The sequence below is a fragment of the Coturnix japonica genome, chromosome 6 (assembly GCF_054131305.1).
Source record: "Coturnix japonica strain WE chromosome 6, WE-NBRP24, whole genome shotgun sequence".
NCBI lineage: Eukaryota > Metazoa > Chordata > Aves > Galliformes > Phasianidae > Coturnix > Coturnix japonica.
Genome location: NC_140668.1, coordinates 34,657,135 through 34,674,283, shown reverse-complemented (window position 1 = coordinate 34,674,283; position 17,149 = coordinate 34,657,135). Strand labels below are relative to the sequence as shown.

Genomic DNA, 17,149 nt, shown 5'->3' with positions numbered 1-17,149 from the left:
CTTCCATCTGTTAGATGCAGTTACGGTCACCATAACTCCTAACAAATCCAACCGCTTGAAATGAATCAAAATTAAAACAACATGTAAATATTTGAGTAAATAGAAATAAGGAGCTGACAGCCTGGTCTGCATTCACTGAAGCTAGTGGGAGCCTTTGTGTTCATTCCAATAGTCCTTGGATTAGGCCCCAAGAATAAAGTTTTTGGCCACACCTCTGTAATGTTAGCAATGCATTCTGGTCTTCAAAAGAGGGAATAAAGATTTATTAACATTACCTCCTCCATGCATATAAAGTTAAAAAAACAAAACAAAACAAAACAATGACACAAAATGACAACAAACCACAACAAAAAGTCATCCCTAATTACTGAAAACTGGTGATCATCCCAACTCAGAACAGCTTTCCTTACTGGGAGCTGTGCAGCTTTTCATCTGTTGACTCCTTTGGCAAAGTGGCACTGTCTGTTCCCCACTGCCACATTCTGTGTGGTGGGCAGTAGTTGAAGCAAAGTGAAAGCTGGTGCTAAACTACAAGATCCGTTTGTCCTGACACTAGATTAAGGCAAAATGCAGTATGACACTAAGCTTCCTCATTCCTATAAAACTGTTTGTTCAAGGACAGTGTTTTCTTTACATAAGATTAGCATTTACAGATGGAATTATGTTTTTAAAAATTGAGCAATAAAATGGCAGTATTTTTTATTTTCCTATTCATTCAAGTAAATCTGAGGGGGATAAAGGTACAAAAGTAGCACCATTGCTGTCATAAACAAAGAAGTTAAAAAAGAGTAGCAGTGACCAATCAAAAGAAATTCACACACAGAGCTCAAGATAATTCTCAAAACCAAATGGCTGATCTGAGAATGCAGACAACGTTAGAAGAGTGATTCTGTACATTCCCTAAAGAGCTAAATGCAGGAAAATAAGTCACTTTGGAAGGTGCTGGTGGAACTACTGTGATTTTCAGAAATACTAAAACATTGCTTGGATTTCTCTCTCGCAGATGATCCTTCTTGTGTGGATTTCTTCAGCTGGTGTCATCTGGTACCCCAGCACGGTGTCTGTAACCACAAATTTTATGGCAAGCAGTGTTGTAAATCATGCACAAAGAAGAACTGATAGCAGCACGTTATCTGAACCCTTCACTGACAAGATTTTCTTCCTCAATTTATGTTGAAATTAACTTTGCTTTGAGCCAAGACATGGTGCCACATAAACCACTGATGGAAGAGACATTTTTTTCTAAGGGAATGTCTGAGGTACAGTAATTGTTGGATATATGTTGAAAAATGAATGAATGTTTTTTTGTTTTTTTTTTTATTTGCTGACCTCACTGAAGTACAGGGTACTACAGATCACTTGAACACTGAGACTCGAGGGGCAGTTCTTTCCTTATAAGTGTCACTTTGCACTGTCACACGTTATGAGGAAGAAAATCAGGCAAGGATGCTTTTTGTGGCTAATTTACCAGAATGCAAAGCAAAAGAGATTGGGACCTCAAGGAATAAGGTTACAGCATGGCAGCATGACAGATCACGCAATCAGAAGTGTTTCCTTTTTTATCTTCTATGATAACATCTTCCCAGGGTAAGGAAGTTGTTTACTGCCATTTTCACAGAAAGACTTTCAAATGACTGTTTGGAGAACCCAGTGTCACACGTGTGACCATGAGAAGTAAATAGTGCACTACAAAGATATATGGTGCTTCTCTATTGTACTTGCTGCTGGAAAAGCAAGTTTTGCATCATGCTTATGTTTTTATTGTTTTGAAGAATTCATTTTCTGCTTCATGTAGAAACTCAGAGGTGGTTAACTAGTAACTTGAAATGTATTCCTAGAAATATTCAGCGTTAGAATATTTGGACTTTTAACGTTGCTGTGTTACAAGTAAAATAGAATTTCATATTTCAACTAACTCAAGGAACTCAGATTTGTTGAGCTCAATGTTATGTTTTCAACTTTCTAAGCTCATAAGATATGTAAATTTAAAATTTAAACTTGATATATTAAAGTAGATTTTTTTCAGAAGCTAGGTTGTTTAAATGCCAAGATACTGAAGAATGTCTTCCTTTTAATCTCAAATCTCTGCAAATTTTGTTTCATCAGTTGCCCAAAGGAAATAACAGGAATATTACAGTCCATTAATTCACGCTAAACTTCTCTAAATAGTTATATTTTCATACAGGTGATAAGAAAAAATTGCAAATACTAAGCAGACTATTTTCTCTAACCAAATAAAAATCATTTCTATTTTTATACACTCTCTTAATACTTACATTTAGTTCAGAATCCATCAGCAAACAAAACAAATGTGAACAATACTTTTCATCGTTCCATATCAAGATGTTATGTGACACTGTACATCAAATAGTACAACTTAAAAAGTTCCTGAATTAAAAAAATTCAACCCAACATATTTGCCAAAACCGTTGTGAGACAGAGCTGTGTTCTACTGTAATTTTCTGGGGAGTGGCTATGAGGGACATATTTATCTAATTCCACCCAATCCCACAACTTCTTTTGATGAATGTAGCTGCATTTTACTGTTTTGTGTTGTTTTGTTTTTTTTTTTAAAGTATCAATTCAGCATAAGATTAGCCAGCTCAGCACTAATGCCAGACAGTGGTCACTTAAAATTATCAGTTCCTTTCGCAACAATTTAAATTAAAAACATGTATTCTATGACAGTTCAAGAAATGATGATTGGAAACATATCTCAGTCTACATTGCTCCGTCTTGATATTTGACATTGCATAATTATGAACTCTTCTCTAGGAAAACAACAAGTTTTTTCTGGTTTTTTGTTTTGTTTTTGTTTTTAATAATTGTGTCTTTTTTATTATTTGATGTAAAATAATTAATTTATTAATACATAGCTTCTCCTTTATATTTCTTTGCTCACTTCCTTAAGTGAAAACTGAGAAAAGAAAATGGCAGTGTCACAAAATATGATGTAAAAAAAAAAAAAAAAGCAAAACATATAAGTGTATTATTTAATTATTTTATAAGCTCTGTAATAAAGTACTTTAACTGTTTCATTATATTTGGAATTGTAAAATTCATGAATAAAATATGGAGGTTATAAATAAATATCAAGTAATATAAGTGGTGTTTGAATTTGTTTATGCTGATTGTGCCTTAATATCTTTAAAACATTTTCTTTTATTCTTCTACTAAATTGTCTAATGTCGGTGATTCTGAACCTAATTCAGTTCTGTGGAGGGACAGCAACTAAAGCTGTCCCACCCAGAGGAGTGTGTTCTTTGGGGTAGTGGAAATTTAGCCACCACAGCTATGTATGAATTCTCTGTCTAACCCTGCCCTTGACATTCCAGTTTTGTATGGGTTAATATTGGTAGGGAGCCCTCAAAACAGCGGATTTGAGTGTTAACAAGCCACTATGATGAATGGTGGGGAGGTCATTCCTTTCAGGGACTCAAAGTCAGGCATATGTTGTAAGGTCATGTGAAACTTGTCCACTTTTGAAGTTTCCTTTATACTGGTAAGTGTGGAATGTATGACTGACTATTCAACAAAGTGAGTATGTTGTAGCTGTCTTTCAAGAGTAGATGGTAGTTCTCATTACAATGGCTACCCTACCACTGAAGCAGCTGTTATGGGCTCTGCCCCTTTCAGACACAAAAAGGTAAAATGGACATAACTTCATAGTTTTACTTTCATAACAACACAGAAGCAAAAATACACAAAAGTACAGATGCATACCTATATGCAACACAAAACAGAACCATCCATCTACCCTTCACTTGCTAAAGATAGCAGAAACATGTATGTCAAACATGTATGTCATAGAACCAGCATGTTTCTTTCCTGCATGTATTTATCTGCAAGGTGGTTTACAAGAAGCCTTACACAAATAAGTACTGTGTTCTTTTTTTTGTCTTGTTTTTGTTTTTAAAACAGTGTCTCCTACCTGTCTGGGGAAGATGGGAACTAAGAAGTTTCCCAACCATTACCCAGTATTGACTAATAGGGACCACATTTGTTCACTGAAATATTTTACATATACTCTCTAACATTTATTTGCCACTTGTCCACTCACTCATTAGCACTGAGGACTTCTACAATAGCAAGCTATATAGAATATTGTTGATAGAAAATACTAAGCTTACTTCTGATTCACAGTATAATGTAGTAGATACTAATAAACAATAGCTCAGTCTGCTCCTGAAAGACACCCAGCGAGTGCTCTTTTGAATGTGACTTGGTCTAGCAATTTAAGTAATTATTAGAATCATAGAATCATAGAATCAATTAAGCACACAGAAGAATTCAGATTCTAAACTGCTTTGTGTTCTAGTCTAGAATTTTGGAATTAAAATGAACTGACATTTGTCAGTGAATTACAGAGCTGTAGATGGATGTTGAAAGAGGAAATATTGCTTAAACTTGTGCTATTGTGTGGTTGGATCAACCCCAAGTTCACAACTGCTTTGCTGCTAAGCCGTCACAACGGTATTTGGTATACAAAGCTTGGCAGTTTTCTAGAAGTATATTGCTGCAAGGCTCACTTTATAAAGCAGAATGGGGTCTTTTCACAAAGGAATTGCTCTCTTTCCTGTACTCAGATTTCATCACTCAGGTAAAGGATGCATCTGCCTAAAACTCAAACAGATATTTAATGAATGGCTTGATTGTGTAAATCAAACTCAACTACATGGATGCCCAGAAGACATGAAATGTTGGAGAGAGCTGAATATTTTGCCGTATGTGGTTTTATAGTAACACAATCCACAACCCCTATTTCCTTTACTTTTCAGTAAATTCTATTCAAACGCATCAATAAAATAAATTACCATTATTATTTCTATTGTAAAGGAGTCCCATCCCTATCAAGTCACTGAGGCCCTATTGCATACAACACACTTTGCGCGTCATGGAGGGCTTGCTGTCCCAATATACAGCAAGAAGCAATAGGGAAAGAATGTGCTAACAGTAAGCTCATTGTTATCAGTAGAAGTACTACTCATAGGTCACTGTCCGTCTGGACACTGCAGATGAGATCTGAAAGCAAAATGTTGATGAACAATCTTGACTGCATTTTGAAAGCAAAACTAAGCATTGCTAAGAACTGAGAGGAAAGCAGAGCTAGTAGGGAAACTGTTCAATAATAGTCCTAACCAAGAAAGTGACTATCATAAGAGGAAAGCAATATTTATGTATCATTCAACTTGTTAGACTGGCAGTTATCAAGGACTGTAGAAATGTGAGTTTACGGCAAGAAAGTAAGTCATCTTGCCATCAGAAAGTGTTCTGAAACAAGTAGATATGGCTGCTAAAAAAAATACCCTAAATTTTTCCCTTGCCAATCTTATGTGAACACAAGCCAAATCAAGCTGACCTTCCTGTCTACTTCCTGCACATCACGCACCATTAGCACAGCTATTCTTTTCCTCTAAATGAATTCAGGCCCTGGTTTGGCTGAAATGTGCTCTTTGATGTATATATTTCTGGAGTTCTTTATCTTGCAACTTACAAGAAGCACTTGCTTCCCATGAGAACAGGCGGTGATAGACATAATGGGGCTGTATTGACTGGCATGAACTGCAGACTGCACAAATACTGGTTGCTGTCTTCAGCATTGCCCATGGCAAGTCATTGTCTCTGCCCTGGACAGGAGCAATTAGATCAATCTGGCCAAAAACCCCACCTCCTAACAGTCAGCACATTGCATAGGGTTAAAGGAAATAACTGCTGGCTCATTTTCAGTGTCCCCTGTCTGAATGTCCCAGAACTAAAGATGAAACCTGATTTTCTGACTTCAAAATTGAATGTGTTAACATCTAAGCAATTTTTCTTGTGCTCTCTGGAAAAAATAAATAAATAAATAAAATCTATTGCAAGAGCTATACTCCAAACTAAAAAATATTTTATGTAGTTTCTATTCAATAATAAATATTCAGTCATGAACAGTATCTGATTTAATTTCCCAACTCTGACAACAGAGGCCTGAACCTTTAGCGAAACCCTCAGTTTTTGGCTTACTTTCCAAGCATTAAATCAAGCCATTGCCACCATACATTTCAGACTTCTTAAGTACTGGGTACTTACAGCGACTTCAGACAGACCCTTAATATCCCCTCTAGGTGAGTTGGGCTGCCAAGCATTAGTTTATTATGTTCCGTTGTGATAATGTTCAATAATCCTTTTGTAACAACACTGGAGAACTGACACAAAAGCTCATTCAAAAATCATATTAGAAGGTTTATGATATGAATATTTACTTAGGAAATTCTTCCCTACAGTAAGTAAACAGGATTCATAGAAAAGCATACAGAAGAATTCCATTCCTTATATCGTTGTATGCAATATCTGCCTTAGATTTGTCCAAAGACCATCTCCCTAAGGCATGAATCCCCTGCTTGCACTCCTGTGTTTCCATGGGAATACTGGCCCTCTCACAACTCTATTTAGATTACAGCTGAAGATATTCAGGACATCTACAGGATTCAAGAGTTGCTCTTGTACAAAATACTTAATCCTATCTATAATGCTCTTTCCGACCAACTTTCACAGTGCTTGTGAGATGGCAACCATCATGACTCCTTACCTGGGGCACTGCAGGAAACTGTAGTAGCAGCCAGGATTCCTGCAGGGCTCGTGCAGAAGCTGCACTTGAGCACAGAAACAGACAATTTTTCCTTCCAGGAAGAAAGATAAGAGGGATTCCCATTAATGATTTTCCTGGATGCAGTTATGACCCATTCTGCAGGAAAAGCCATTCTAAGGCAACGTGTTCTTCAGAGCACTGTTCTCTTTCCCAGATAGATAAACTCCATAGAAAGTGCTTCTAGATTATCCATGCTGTTAATGATATTTCATCACTTACACATCAGAGTTTAATACAGTGACTCAATATGGAAATCACATTTTGTGAATGATGAAATAATATTATACTTCTAAGACCACTAAAAGAAGTTTAACTTTCAAAGAATTTAACTGTACAGCCACTCTCCATTGATAGATAATATTTCAATCAGACCAGAACATTTCATTTCTAGACACAGATACTGCCTGTCAGCAGAAAGTTCATCAGCTGAGACTTTGTAAAAATATATTTCAAATACTATGTTGCCCACCACTAGCATGGTTTACTGATTACTGCCTTTGCTGGTGTGTGGGGAAAAGTCAACTAGCAGTCAATAATAGGCTGTAAACACAGCTCCAATTAAATGAATTATATACTTCTTCAAACTGTACCATTTACCACAATTTAATTTTGAGGTTTTTGGTGTCCACTTCTAAAATACTAGTTATAAACCAAAATTGCTTATGAACAAACTGTAACATCTAATTTGGAAGGTATTCAGCTATTGAGTAAGGCCTTAAGATCATATATGGGCAACTGTGATACACATCTACCATATTACACGTTCTGAACTCAAATTGTTGTTGTGTCTTGTGGCCAGTTAACGTCTAATTCTGACTCTTTTTTTGTTTCAACTGCAATTGAACTTACAATAAAAATTATGAACGGGTTATAAGCTTCTGGTATACAGCTTGCTCAGTGTCATAAACAGTCTGCTAGCCTCTAGCTAGACTAGACATACTATATCAGACATATTGATTCAAGAGGATATCAGCACAACTCTCAGGTAGCTAACATAAAGAACATAATTAAGAGACATTTAACATCTAGCACATTTGTTAGTCATTCTATTTATTAGTACAGTAATTCTATGCTGGAGTTTGTGTATTTTAAGAATCCTATTTGATTTCACCAGTCACACTGCTATTTCTAAGGTAGAGCTAAGCCACAGTGTTATAGATTGGTTGTGAGCATTGGTGAAAGAACTTCATCTGAGCTAAGCAGCTGAGAAGTGAATAGTTCACAGAACTGATTATCTAACAGGTGAAGGTTGATTCTAGACCTATAAAGTACAGTTTGAAATTACACTGGTCCTGAGTTTTGACCTATTGTGATCACTAAATGTAAGGCTAAAGAGCTTTGTGTTTGCTACACAGTATTTGCATACTGTGCATACTGCATATTTGCACACTGAACTGAGTTTTGACCCACATTTCAGTGGGGGCCAAAAATCAGTTTTCCACCCTGAAGCATAACTTGAAAATACAAAACAGTAGGGAATTTATCTTCTGACTGGCAACAAGCAGAAAGAAGATATTCTGTAGGATATGATGATACTCTCTTGTTCTTAGTTGGGTGCATTCCTTTTATACCCGTTGCTATATCTGTGAACAACAAGGGGGATTTTTTTCTCACCCACATAAGAACATCCAGACATTTTCAGATACATTCCAATATTTCTGCATTTATTTTAACCTCTTCAAGAATTTTCCTGTGGATTACCAGGTTTTGAGTATTCAATATGCTTCATTGTCTGTTATAAGGTGGTAGACAGTGTATTTACAGCTTGTTACTTGTACCGGGGAATGAAGAAGGAATGGAGAACAAAAGAGCAGTTAATCTTCTGGTTCATCCTGGACATTACAGTTATGTTATAGTCATCTGTTTTGTCAGATCAGATCTGAGCACAACAAGTCATTGCCTTCAGCCCATTGACCATCCATCCCTAATTCAGTGTAGCAAGTAACTCTCTTTAATTAGCTTGGTTAATTGCTCATTCTTATTTGGGGCGGTTGCAGCTAGCACCTCACATCTGCCTGAAACCAAGTGCAATGCGGTCCTCTTATTGACAGTAAAATACTGTTCTTCTGAGAGATCATGACTTAGTTTGCTCTTAGGCCAGAATACAGATTCCTCTACCAAGGCAGGTTTTATGATCTGTCACCCAACTGTTCCTATCTACATATATACAACATACATAGTAAAAATCTTCCAGGGTAGTTCTTTTTGTTTATATGTGGAACTAAATTAAGTTATAAAAATAAAAAATAAAAAATTACTATTTTGTATATGCTATCTGCTCTTATTCAGGAAACAACCAAAGTAAAGAAAGCTTCTTAGATGACACAATCACACTTAAGGACAGAGTACTTCAAGAACTGGGTTATTCTTGATGGTGGCTTTTGTAAGTGCTCTTCCCTGATCTTCTCATTAACCTTCTGAACTTTGTGCCGACTGGATGGATCCCAGCCAGCAACTACCAAAGAACTCTTTGAAAGCAAAGTTTACACCTCAGCTTCCAAACTGTATTACTGTAGCATACTAACTATATATATGAGGGAGAAAAACAGTGTATTTGTCTTTTTGAAAACAGCAGCTGATTAAAAATAAAGTCCCAATAATGTGAGAAACATACAGTCTCAAAACCTTCAGACATTTTGGCACATAGCTCTGTCTCTCAGACAATTGCATCCCCTTTTTCACTGCTTCTCTCTCCTACTCTAAAAGCTCCCCCCTTGAAGCCATGGGGGAGGTGGGAGCAGAGCTGGTTGTGAAGTGTCTTAGGATAATCTGCTTTGACAGGGAACTATGCTGATTACAAGTTATGGCTTTGGAACAGTAAGGCTCCCACTGCTGTTCACGTATAAGTTGCTGCTTTCTATTTAGATCTTAACAGTCACATCTAATCAAGAGAAAATAAGGACAGTTTTATGAATTCCATGAGAAAAATTCCCCTCAGGTGTAGGCTACATAGTCTGATCAGCTCCAGTATCATATTTTAACATTTCATGTTAGTCCTGCAGACACTGAGCCAAGAACGCAAGCTTTCTATTCTCCTGATGGCCATGCAAAAACAATTCTGCAATTTGTTATTATTTCAGCTAAACTTGCAATATGCAAATTAAGATTTATGGTAAATGAAGGCTTAAATCTATGCATTTATCTTCATGTGGAAAAGGCATCACCTTTTTGCAAGGTGCCAAAAAATATGAGAGCTGGCAGTGAACAAGCGAATTATAACTCCCAGAAGGCACTGGTGAGTTGTACATCAGCATTTCATGTTCTGATGACAGGAAACAAACTATTTCACAGTTGAAGATTTTCTGGAAGATACAGAGTTGACCCAACCCCAGCCTGAAGTATCTACTTTTAGTTTTTCCAACTGAATATTGTTAAAGCATCAGGTAAATCTAAGGTTTTCAACAAGACTACACTAAAAGAAAAATTATTGTTTCATGGAACGTAAGTATCCTGTTGAAAATGCAATGATGGGAAAAAGCTGATCAAGTACAGATAACATTAATATTCCCTACTATTCTCCCTATGCATGCATGCACAATTAATATCATTCCCAGCCATGCGCTGATTCAGCTTTGCTTCAATTACACTGAGGCAAAGACAAGATACTGCTTATTCCATATGTCATCTTTCTGGGGTAATACAGAGTAACACAGACCATGTAAGAAAGTTTCAGATGTGCTCTAGAGAGATGCAGTCCTGTGTGGTCTTATTCCATGCTTTATATTCTCCAGTATTGAAGACAATAGGATGACACATGGACTAGAGAGAGATCTGTGCATATTTTCCTTCATAAGTCAGGATTTCCAATGAAAAGCACTGGAAAACAGAGATACATGTCCAAAGTTCAGCTCAGTCTGAGCCTTGGGGTCCAATTTTCAACTCAATCAGATGTAATTTCCCATAAGTTAAAGGATTCATAACCATACAAAATCAGCACTTACAAGCCAAACTCAAACCACATTTGATAGTAAGGACATCTGGCAATAAGGTAATACCGGATGCAATGGTACAGGCCTAGGGAAGAGTGGCTGGAAAGCTATCCAGCAGAACAAGACCTGGGTATACTGGTCAGCAGCAGCTTAAACACATGACAGCACTGTGCCCAGGTGGCCAAGAAAGCAGGCCAGCAGGACTAGGGAAGTGACTGCCCCTTTGCACATGGCACTGGTAAAATCAGATCTTGAACACTGCAGCTTTGGTGTTTTTCTTCAGGTAACAAGCAATAGGACACAAAGAAATAGTCTCAAGTTGCACTGGGGAGGTGTTGCAAGGAAGCTGTTCAAGCAAGGCTTGGACTTAGTTCATATAAATACTTAATTCTGCACTTCAGATTTCCTCATGGTCTTGGAGGCTGAAAGCATATTTAATTAGAGGCACTTGATATCCAGTACTAGTGGGGAAGGGGTACTTTAAGCCCAGACCTTGCAGCTGGTACCTGCCATGGCTGATGAGAGGGTGCTCTCCAGTGTGAGATCAGAAAACGGCACGGCAGTGAAAGAACTGTATATCAGCAAGTGAAAGAATAAGCGTTCTTAGACAGCCACCTAGTGAGCTTAGTGGGGAATCAAGGGCTGGAAGAAAATTCAGTGAACTGTGAGAGATTGGAGTTACTCTACAGTTACTGTGCTAAAATTAGTAATGAGCTTTATAAATTTTTATCCTTACAGTAAATGCAGTAGGAGAGAAAGGCTCTTGAATTACTGAACAGCTGTGAGAAGACTCATTATTACCTAGTAATTTTATAAATTCATATTTGGGTGGGAGCTCAAGTATTAAAAAAAGATGTCAAGGCTAAGTGAATTTCAAAAGTGTTTAGGAACAAGTGTGCATGTGCGTCTGTATATGTGTATTTTCATCTCATTATATGTTATACCCCTAACTCTAAACCAGAATAAGACCAGAAGACTAATGATAGAAAAGCTTTACACCACATTAAAAAAAATAATAAAAAAAAAAAAAGTTAAAAGTCAGAGGGAAAGGATCTTAGATTTGTATCTGGGAAATTGCAGAGAGCTCTGGATGTTCACAAAGGCACAACATGCAATTTCATCCTCACGTTAGAAAGATGCAGAAGGCGTGGAATTATAGCAAAGCAGACAGAGCTTGCACCTCATCAGTCCACTGGTTACATTTTAACCACTGCTTGCTAAATTACTTTTTGCTATGAAGACCACTTACAAAGAGATCCCAGATGGTATCTATTATAACTGTGTTCATTGAAAAGAAAATGAAAAGTTCAGATGAAATAAAACATTAAGACATTAATGGAAAATATTATTAAAAATATATAAAAATCACCATTTTCCAAAGTTTAACATTAATAAGCCACAAGATAACTGTATGAAGGTGAGTAGGTCAAAGAAGAAACAAGCACTATGGATTACAACCTGTTTGGGATGCTGTATAGTTTCTCCTTAGACACTTCCTATCTCCCAAAAATCAGATGCAGAGAACTACCATAGCTGTAAATTGTGTCACTCTTAAACAATTGCTGGAGCTTGAAAATACAGTTTCTTTGTTCTTACACACTTGTTTGTAATCCACAAATCCAACAATATGATAATATACTAAAAATAGCATGCTTTGAATCCCTCTCAGAAACACCAGTTCTACATGCCTAATTAAATACCCTTGACACACACACATAATAACTGCAAAGAAAAAGACATCTCCCTCATGAAGGCCTGATGATTTTAATTAGGTCTCACTCAAAAGTCTTCCTGCACTCCTCACATGGCAGTCACCTAGAAATTGGATGCTGCAGTCAAGGCCTTATTTCCTTCCCATACTGGTTACTGCTTTTCTGTTCCAATTTCCAACCTGTTCCTTAGAAATGTACAGTCATCCAGCCCTCAGACCTCTGGTTCTGACACTACCCATACACGCAGGGCTGTGTCATTTTATTTATATATATATATTTTTAATACCTCAAGAAGAGCTAGCTCACACATACAGCAAGCTTCTCTGCACAATGGTTCCACACAAAATCTACAGAAGAGAAGAAGTAATGTTTATGTATTTATTTCGGGCAGACTTAAAAACATAAGACTATTAGAGACCATCCAAAGGAGGGCCACAAAAATGACAAAGGGTCTAGATATTTTATACTTCTGTGACTTACAGTCCCTTTGCCCTCCCACAGACACAACCAGATTTTCCATCAGCCCCAGCAACTGGAACATAAGTCGATGTTTACAAATAATACAACTATTTCATCTGCTTCAATACAATAGATATAATTATCATAGCTTACAAAGTCCTGTTGTTCATTCTTGTGTGATTTCTCCTTTCCTGGTCCTAAGTATTTAATACATATATATTTATACATATAGGCAAAGAAATAGCTACCTACTACCGTTTTAAGGTGGCATTGAACCAATGATTGTAGTTACAAAAGTACTTGAACCTTAAGAATCACTTTTAGTCCTGAAGCCATTATGGTACTGAGTTTTCTATCTACATACATAACACATTCTGGCTTTTATTCAGTTCACATGAAGTGTAAAATTCATCTCTATCAAACTACATAGCAGCTAATACTTCTTAACACTCATAAAAGTGTAAAATATATTTCTTTTTGGTTACATCTGTAAAGGTCTATGTTCTTTTAGGTATTATTTGTATGGCGCAAACTTCTACATTATGTATCTAACATCTTTTCAGTGACAAACCCTAAACACGGTCCTTCTGAGCACTTGAATTTCCCTCAGCATTTTTTTCTAATTCTGTGTTTCCATCATGTTTAGAGATCACTTTTTGCAAGTATTTGACCTCTGCTCCTGCAAAGTGGATGAGCTCTGCATGTTTATAGATATCTGATATGAAGAACATCTCTCTCATGAACACTCATTCTGGTGTTACTTTTTTTCTTCCCCTCTCTGTGACCTTTTGTTCTGACACAATCTTGTGGTTAGAATTACCCTCTGTGGCACTGACAATAGCCATAAGACATCACAGAATTTAAGCCTGTAATAACAAAAAGATGTGAACAGCTTCTGAACCTACAAGACATATCATAGCCCGAAATTCTGTTCTAGGACTTTCATTCATTCAACAGCCTGTTCAATACTGTTGCTCTGCAAAGCTAACTGAAACGTCTAGGCAGAATCTTTGATTCAGTCATAAGCAGATCAGTTTCCTGCAGCCCCTAGAAAAATATCCAACTTCTGATACAATTCACTACAATGCTGCACCTGTTCCTTTGATTTGAAAGTAATACTAGGACTTGACTGAAGATCTTCCATCATAGCTTTAATCCCTAATTATTAAGAGCAAACATCTCTCTGGCAGAGAGATGGCAGGATAACCCATGCTATTAGGAAAGGATATGATTAGATTTCCAGTATATTTTATGCAAAAGTTTATGCTATCTTGTGAAAATGAGATACATAAGAACACAAATCTCACTATTAAGACTTGCTTGAGATTTCTGACAAGGTCAACTGAGTTGCAATCAACAAGGCAGTGTATACCTGCAAAAGATGCTCTTCAGACAGCCCGAAGATTCTTACATGTAGTAAAGTTTCAATTGAAAGTTTACATTCAAGTGAAATCAACCTTGGAGACAAAGTTATCATATTTTTATAGAACAGGAGAAATGTTGACCCACTTGAGAAACTAAGATATGCCTCCTAATTTAAAAACATTGCATGGATTACCAGTATGCTTATACTGATAATACCACAGAGCCCAGACAACAGAGGAAGCAGAAACCACTGAGCTTGGTGATAGCTTCTCTCTCTTGTCAGTGTTACTCTGTGCCTTTGAGTGCATATAGTATGAGAAAAATCTCATATTTTTATTTCTTTCTGATCCAAAATACTATGTTCTCACAGAATTGTGTGATTTAAATTCAGACAGGCTGTGAGACTTTATACAAGCAAAAATTTCCCTCAGCTCATCTAGAACTTAAAAGATGCCCACTCATACCGTTTGATGTTTTACACTGTCCTTGTGAGATAGTTCTCACTACTGATCCCCCTGATGGTATTAATTTCGGAAGAGAAGTGTTGTGTCATAGAAGTGGAATGCATGGTGAGATGATAGAAGCAGTTGTTTAGAGAAACTCTTAGGTGGGAAAAACTTTAAAAGCAAATTATAGGTGTTTAATTCATAATGAAATGATCAGCACTTCGTATACATACTTCATGGACATTGCTAATAGAAACGCTAAAACCCATGTCATATGCAGCACTGTTCTATTCTTGATGCTCAGCATCAGCAAAACCTAAGCACTTTTTACTTTTTCACTTGTCCCTGTATCTATAGATCAAGAGATCTGTGGAACAAAATTGCAGAGAGACTACCCTTACAAGGCTCTGAAAATAAGGGAAGAGTGAATTTGCAGAGGGCTCATGTCTACCACCCACTGCTGTGTAAATACAAAAGGAAATGATTAGAAGCTGGTGCTAGAATGGGAAAAGCACATCCTGGAGGATGGAACAAGAAGACAAGCGCATGAGTACATCTGATTAAAATCACATATCCCGGTTAAATCTAAACAGTACAAAGTTTTAGTTACACTGTTGTCAGCACAGTAGAACAGTTGGCTAAGCTACAGTTATAGGCCTGGGGAGGAGATGGCCTAGGTATGTCCAAAAAGATGTTTGTCCTTTGCTTAAGGTTGACCACTGCCAAAGCACAGCCTAGAAGTAATTTTATCTGAATTCAAATTGCAGTAAATTTTTTTTTTTTAAATAGGAGAAATCTTATATAATGAATGGCGCAAAGCTTATTTAAGTGGAAAATCATGACTAGTAGCATTAGTTCTGTCGTTTCATTGTGCCTCTTCTCCAAAGTTCTGAAAGCAGGTGGCAAAATTGCTACAAAAAGCTGTACCTTTCCTTCATTTTATAAGGAAGTACACATATATTTCAAAACTTTCCAGCAAGTGACAAAACCCAATAAAACACTACTTAACTCTGCTCTCTCATGCTATATCCACTTCTTTCTGAGCTACCTTAGCTGGTAGCATTCTATTCAAGTTGCTATAAATGGAAGCGAGTTTACTAATGTTACACCTGTTCCTTTTTTTTGTATATATGAAAAGTGTTTAAGGGGAAAGCCCTTCATAGCATGTCACTAAGCTCTCTAAACTCACTTCACAAGTCTACTTCATTGAAAGCACAAAACAGAATACTTAAGTGAGCAATTGCATTCATATTGTTTTCCTGATGGTTTTCCACATGTGGATCTACTTGTGTGCTTAAGAAACAAATAATCTCACAAGTAGAAACAAGAAAGCGTCTTTAAAATTGCCCTTCTGAAAATAGCTCAGCCTGCTTGTAAGAATTCCTGCAATTTAGCACATGCTTCATCTTCAGCTGAGAGTGTTAGCCAAGTAATAATCAGCACTCAGCAAGAATTAGGAAGCCAGTTTGTCACAGTGAGGTTACGGGGAAGATTATTCCTGCTTTACATCTCCATGTCTAATAAATATTCCATAGCCTGTCATGGCAAAGATGTAGAACATATTTATATTTCCAACCTCCCTTTTCACATACAATTCATAAACTTATTCTGATAAATTCAATAGAAGCCTATTCCCTTTCATTGTTTTTTACATGTCTCCTGGCTCAGAATAACTAATAATCCACCATAGAGTTCAATGGAGATATTGAAAATCAATGTAGTACAGTTCTAGATAAGCAAAGCTATTTCCTTTTAAGGTAAAACATGAAAATGAAAATCTTTTCAGAGTTAAACATGCAATGCACTCACTTCATGTTTAGGATTCTTATGACCATCTGTTGAGATATCATGATTCAATTTCACAGCTTCATCTCTCTCCTATTCATGTATTTATTGCCAAAATACTGTGGGGTTGGAAAGACAGCCTAAATGACACTGTAACAGCTCTCTTCCTCTTTCATAAACACTTCAAGGAAAATCTAGTCTATTTGTCATGGTAGAAATGTTCCTTTGTCTGAAAACAGAATCACAAAATGCAAGCAGTATTTCACTGGAATGAATTGTGGTAGCCATTAAGGAATTAGTACTACCCTTAGGAGTCTCGTAAGTATATCCTAAATACTGCATTTCTCTCTGTATGCACACATAGAGATGCCAAGGAAAATGGTGTTTAAGTTAGCTATTGCATAGCTTGATGTGAGTATAACATGTTTCTACAGGTGGGACTGACTATGCTGGTAAAATCAGTAACATCATCACAGCATCTAAATAGGCAGTGAATTCATAGCTATTAGTCTAATCTATAATTGGTGACTTTCAGTATGATGTCTCCCATAGGCAGATGGTCAGGAAGGAATTCTGAGGACTTAAGCACTATTTACCTATGTCCTCACATTCTCTAAGGGAACAAGGCAAAGGAGCTGGCTGTGGTATTTTTTACAAAGACTGGAGACTCCTCAGACCAGGAATCTCCCGTGAGAGCACACAGAGAACAGTTCACATCATGGTGCTGCCAGGTTTATAAAACAGACTGAACATCCCTCGCTTCTTTTCATTCTCAACATCCCAGCAGCCTTGAGGTGACCGTGCAACTTCAAAAATAATACAACA

General features: G+C 36.9%; 1 protein-coding gene and 1 long non-coding RNA gene across 11 annotated transcripts in view; one reads left to right on the top strand and one right to left on the bottom strand.

Annotated features, from left to right (window-relative positions):
• Positions 1 to 3,105, top strand: part of ADAMTS18 (ADAM metallopeptidase with thrombospondin type 1 motif 18) — a 66,654-nt gene extending 63,549 nt beyond the window's left edge. For all 10 annotated transcript variants that reach the window (XM_085551841.1, XM_015874171.3, XM_015874172.3 and 7 more), the window contains one exon: positions 1,004 to 3,105. In XM_085551841.1, the coding sequence (XP_085407967.1) occupies positions 1,004 to 1,119 (116 nt within the window). In that variant the 3' untranslated portion in view covers positions 1,120 to 3,105. The remainder of the gene's footprint in view (positions 1 to 1,003) is intronic.
• LOC107319412 (uncharacterized) overlaps positions 1 to 17,149 on the bottom strand; it is a 173,401-nt gene that overhangs the window by 51,404 nt on the left and 104,848 nt on the right. The gene's annotated exons all lie outside the window — the stretch shown is intronic.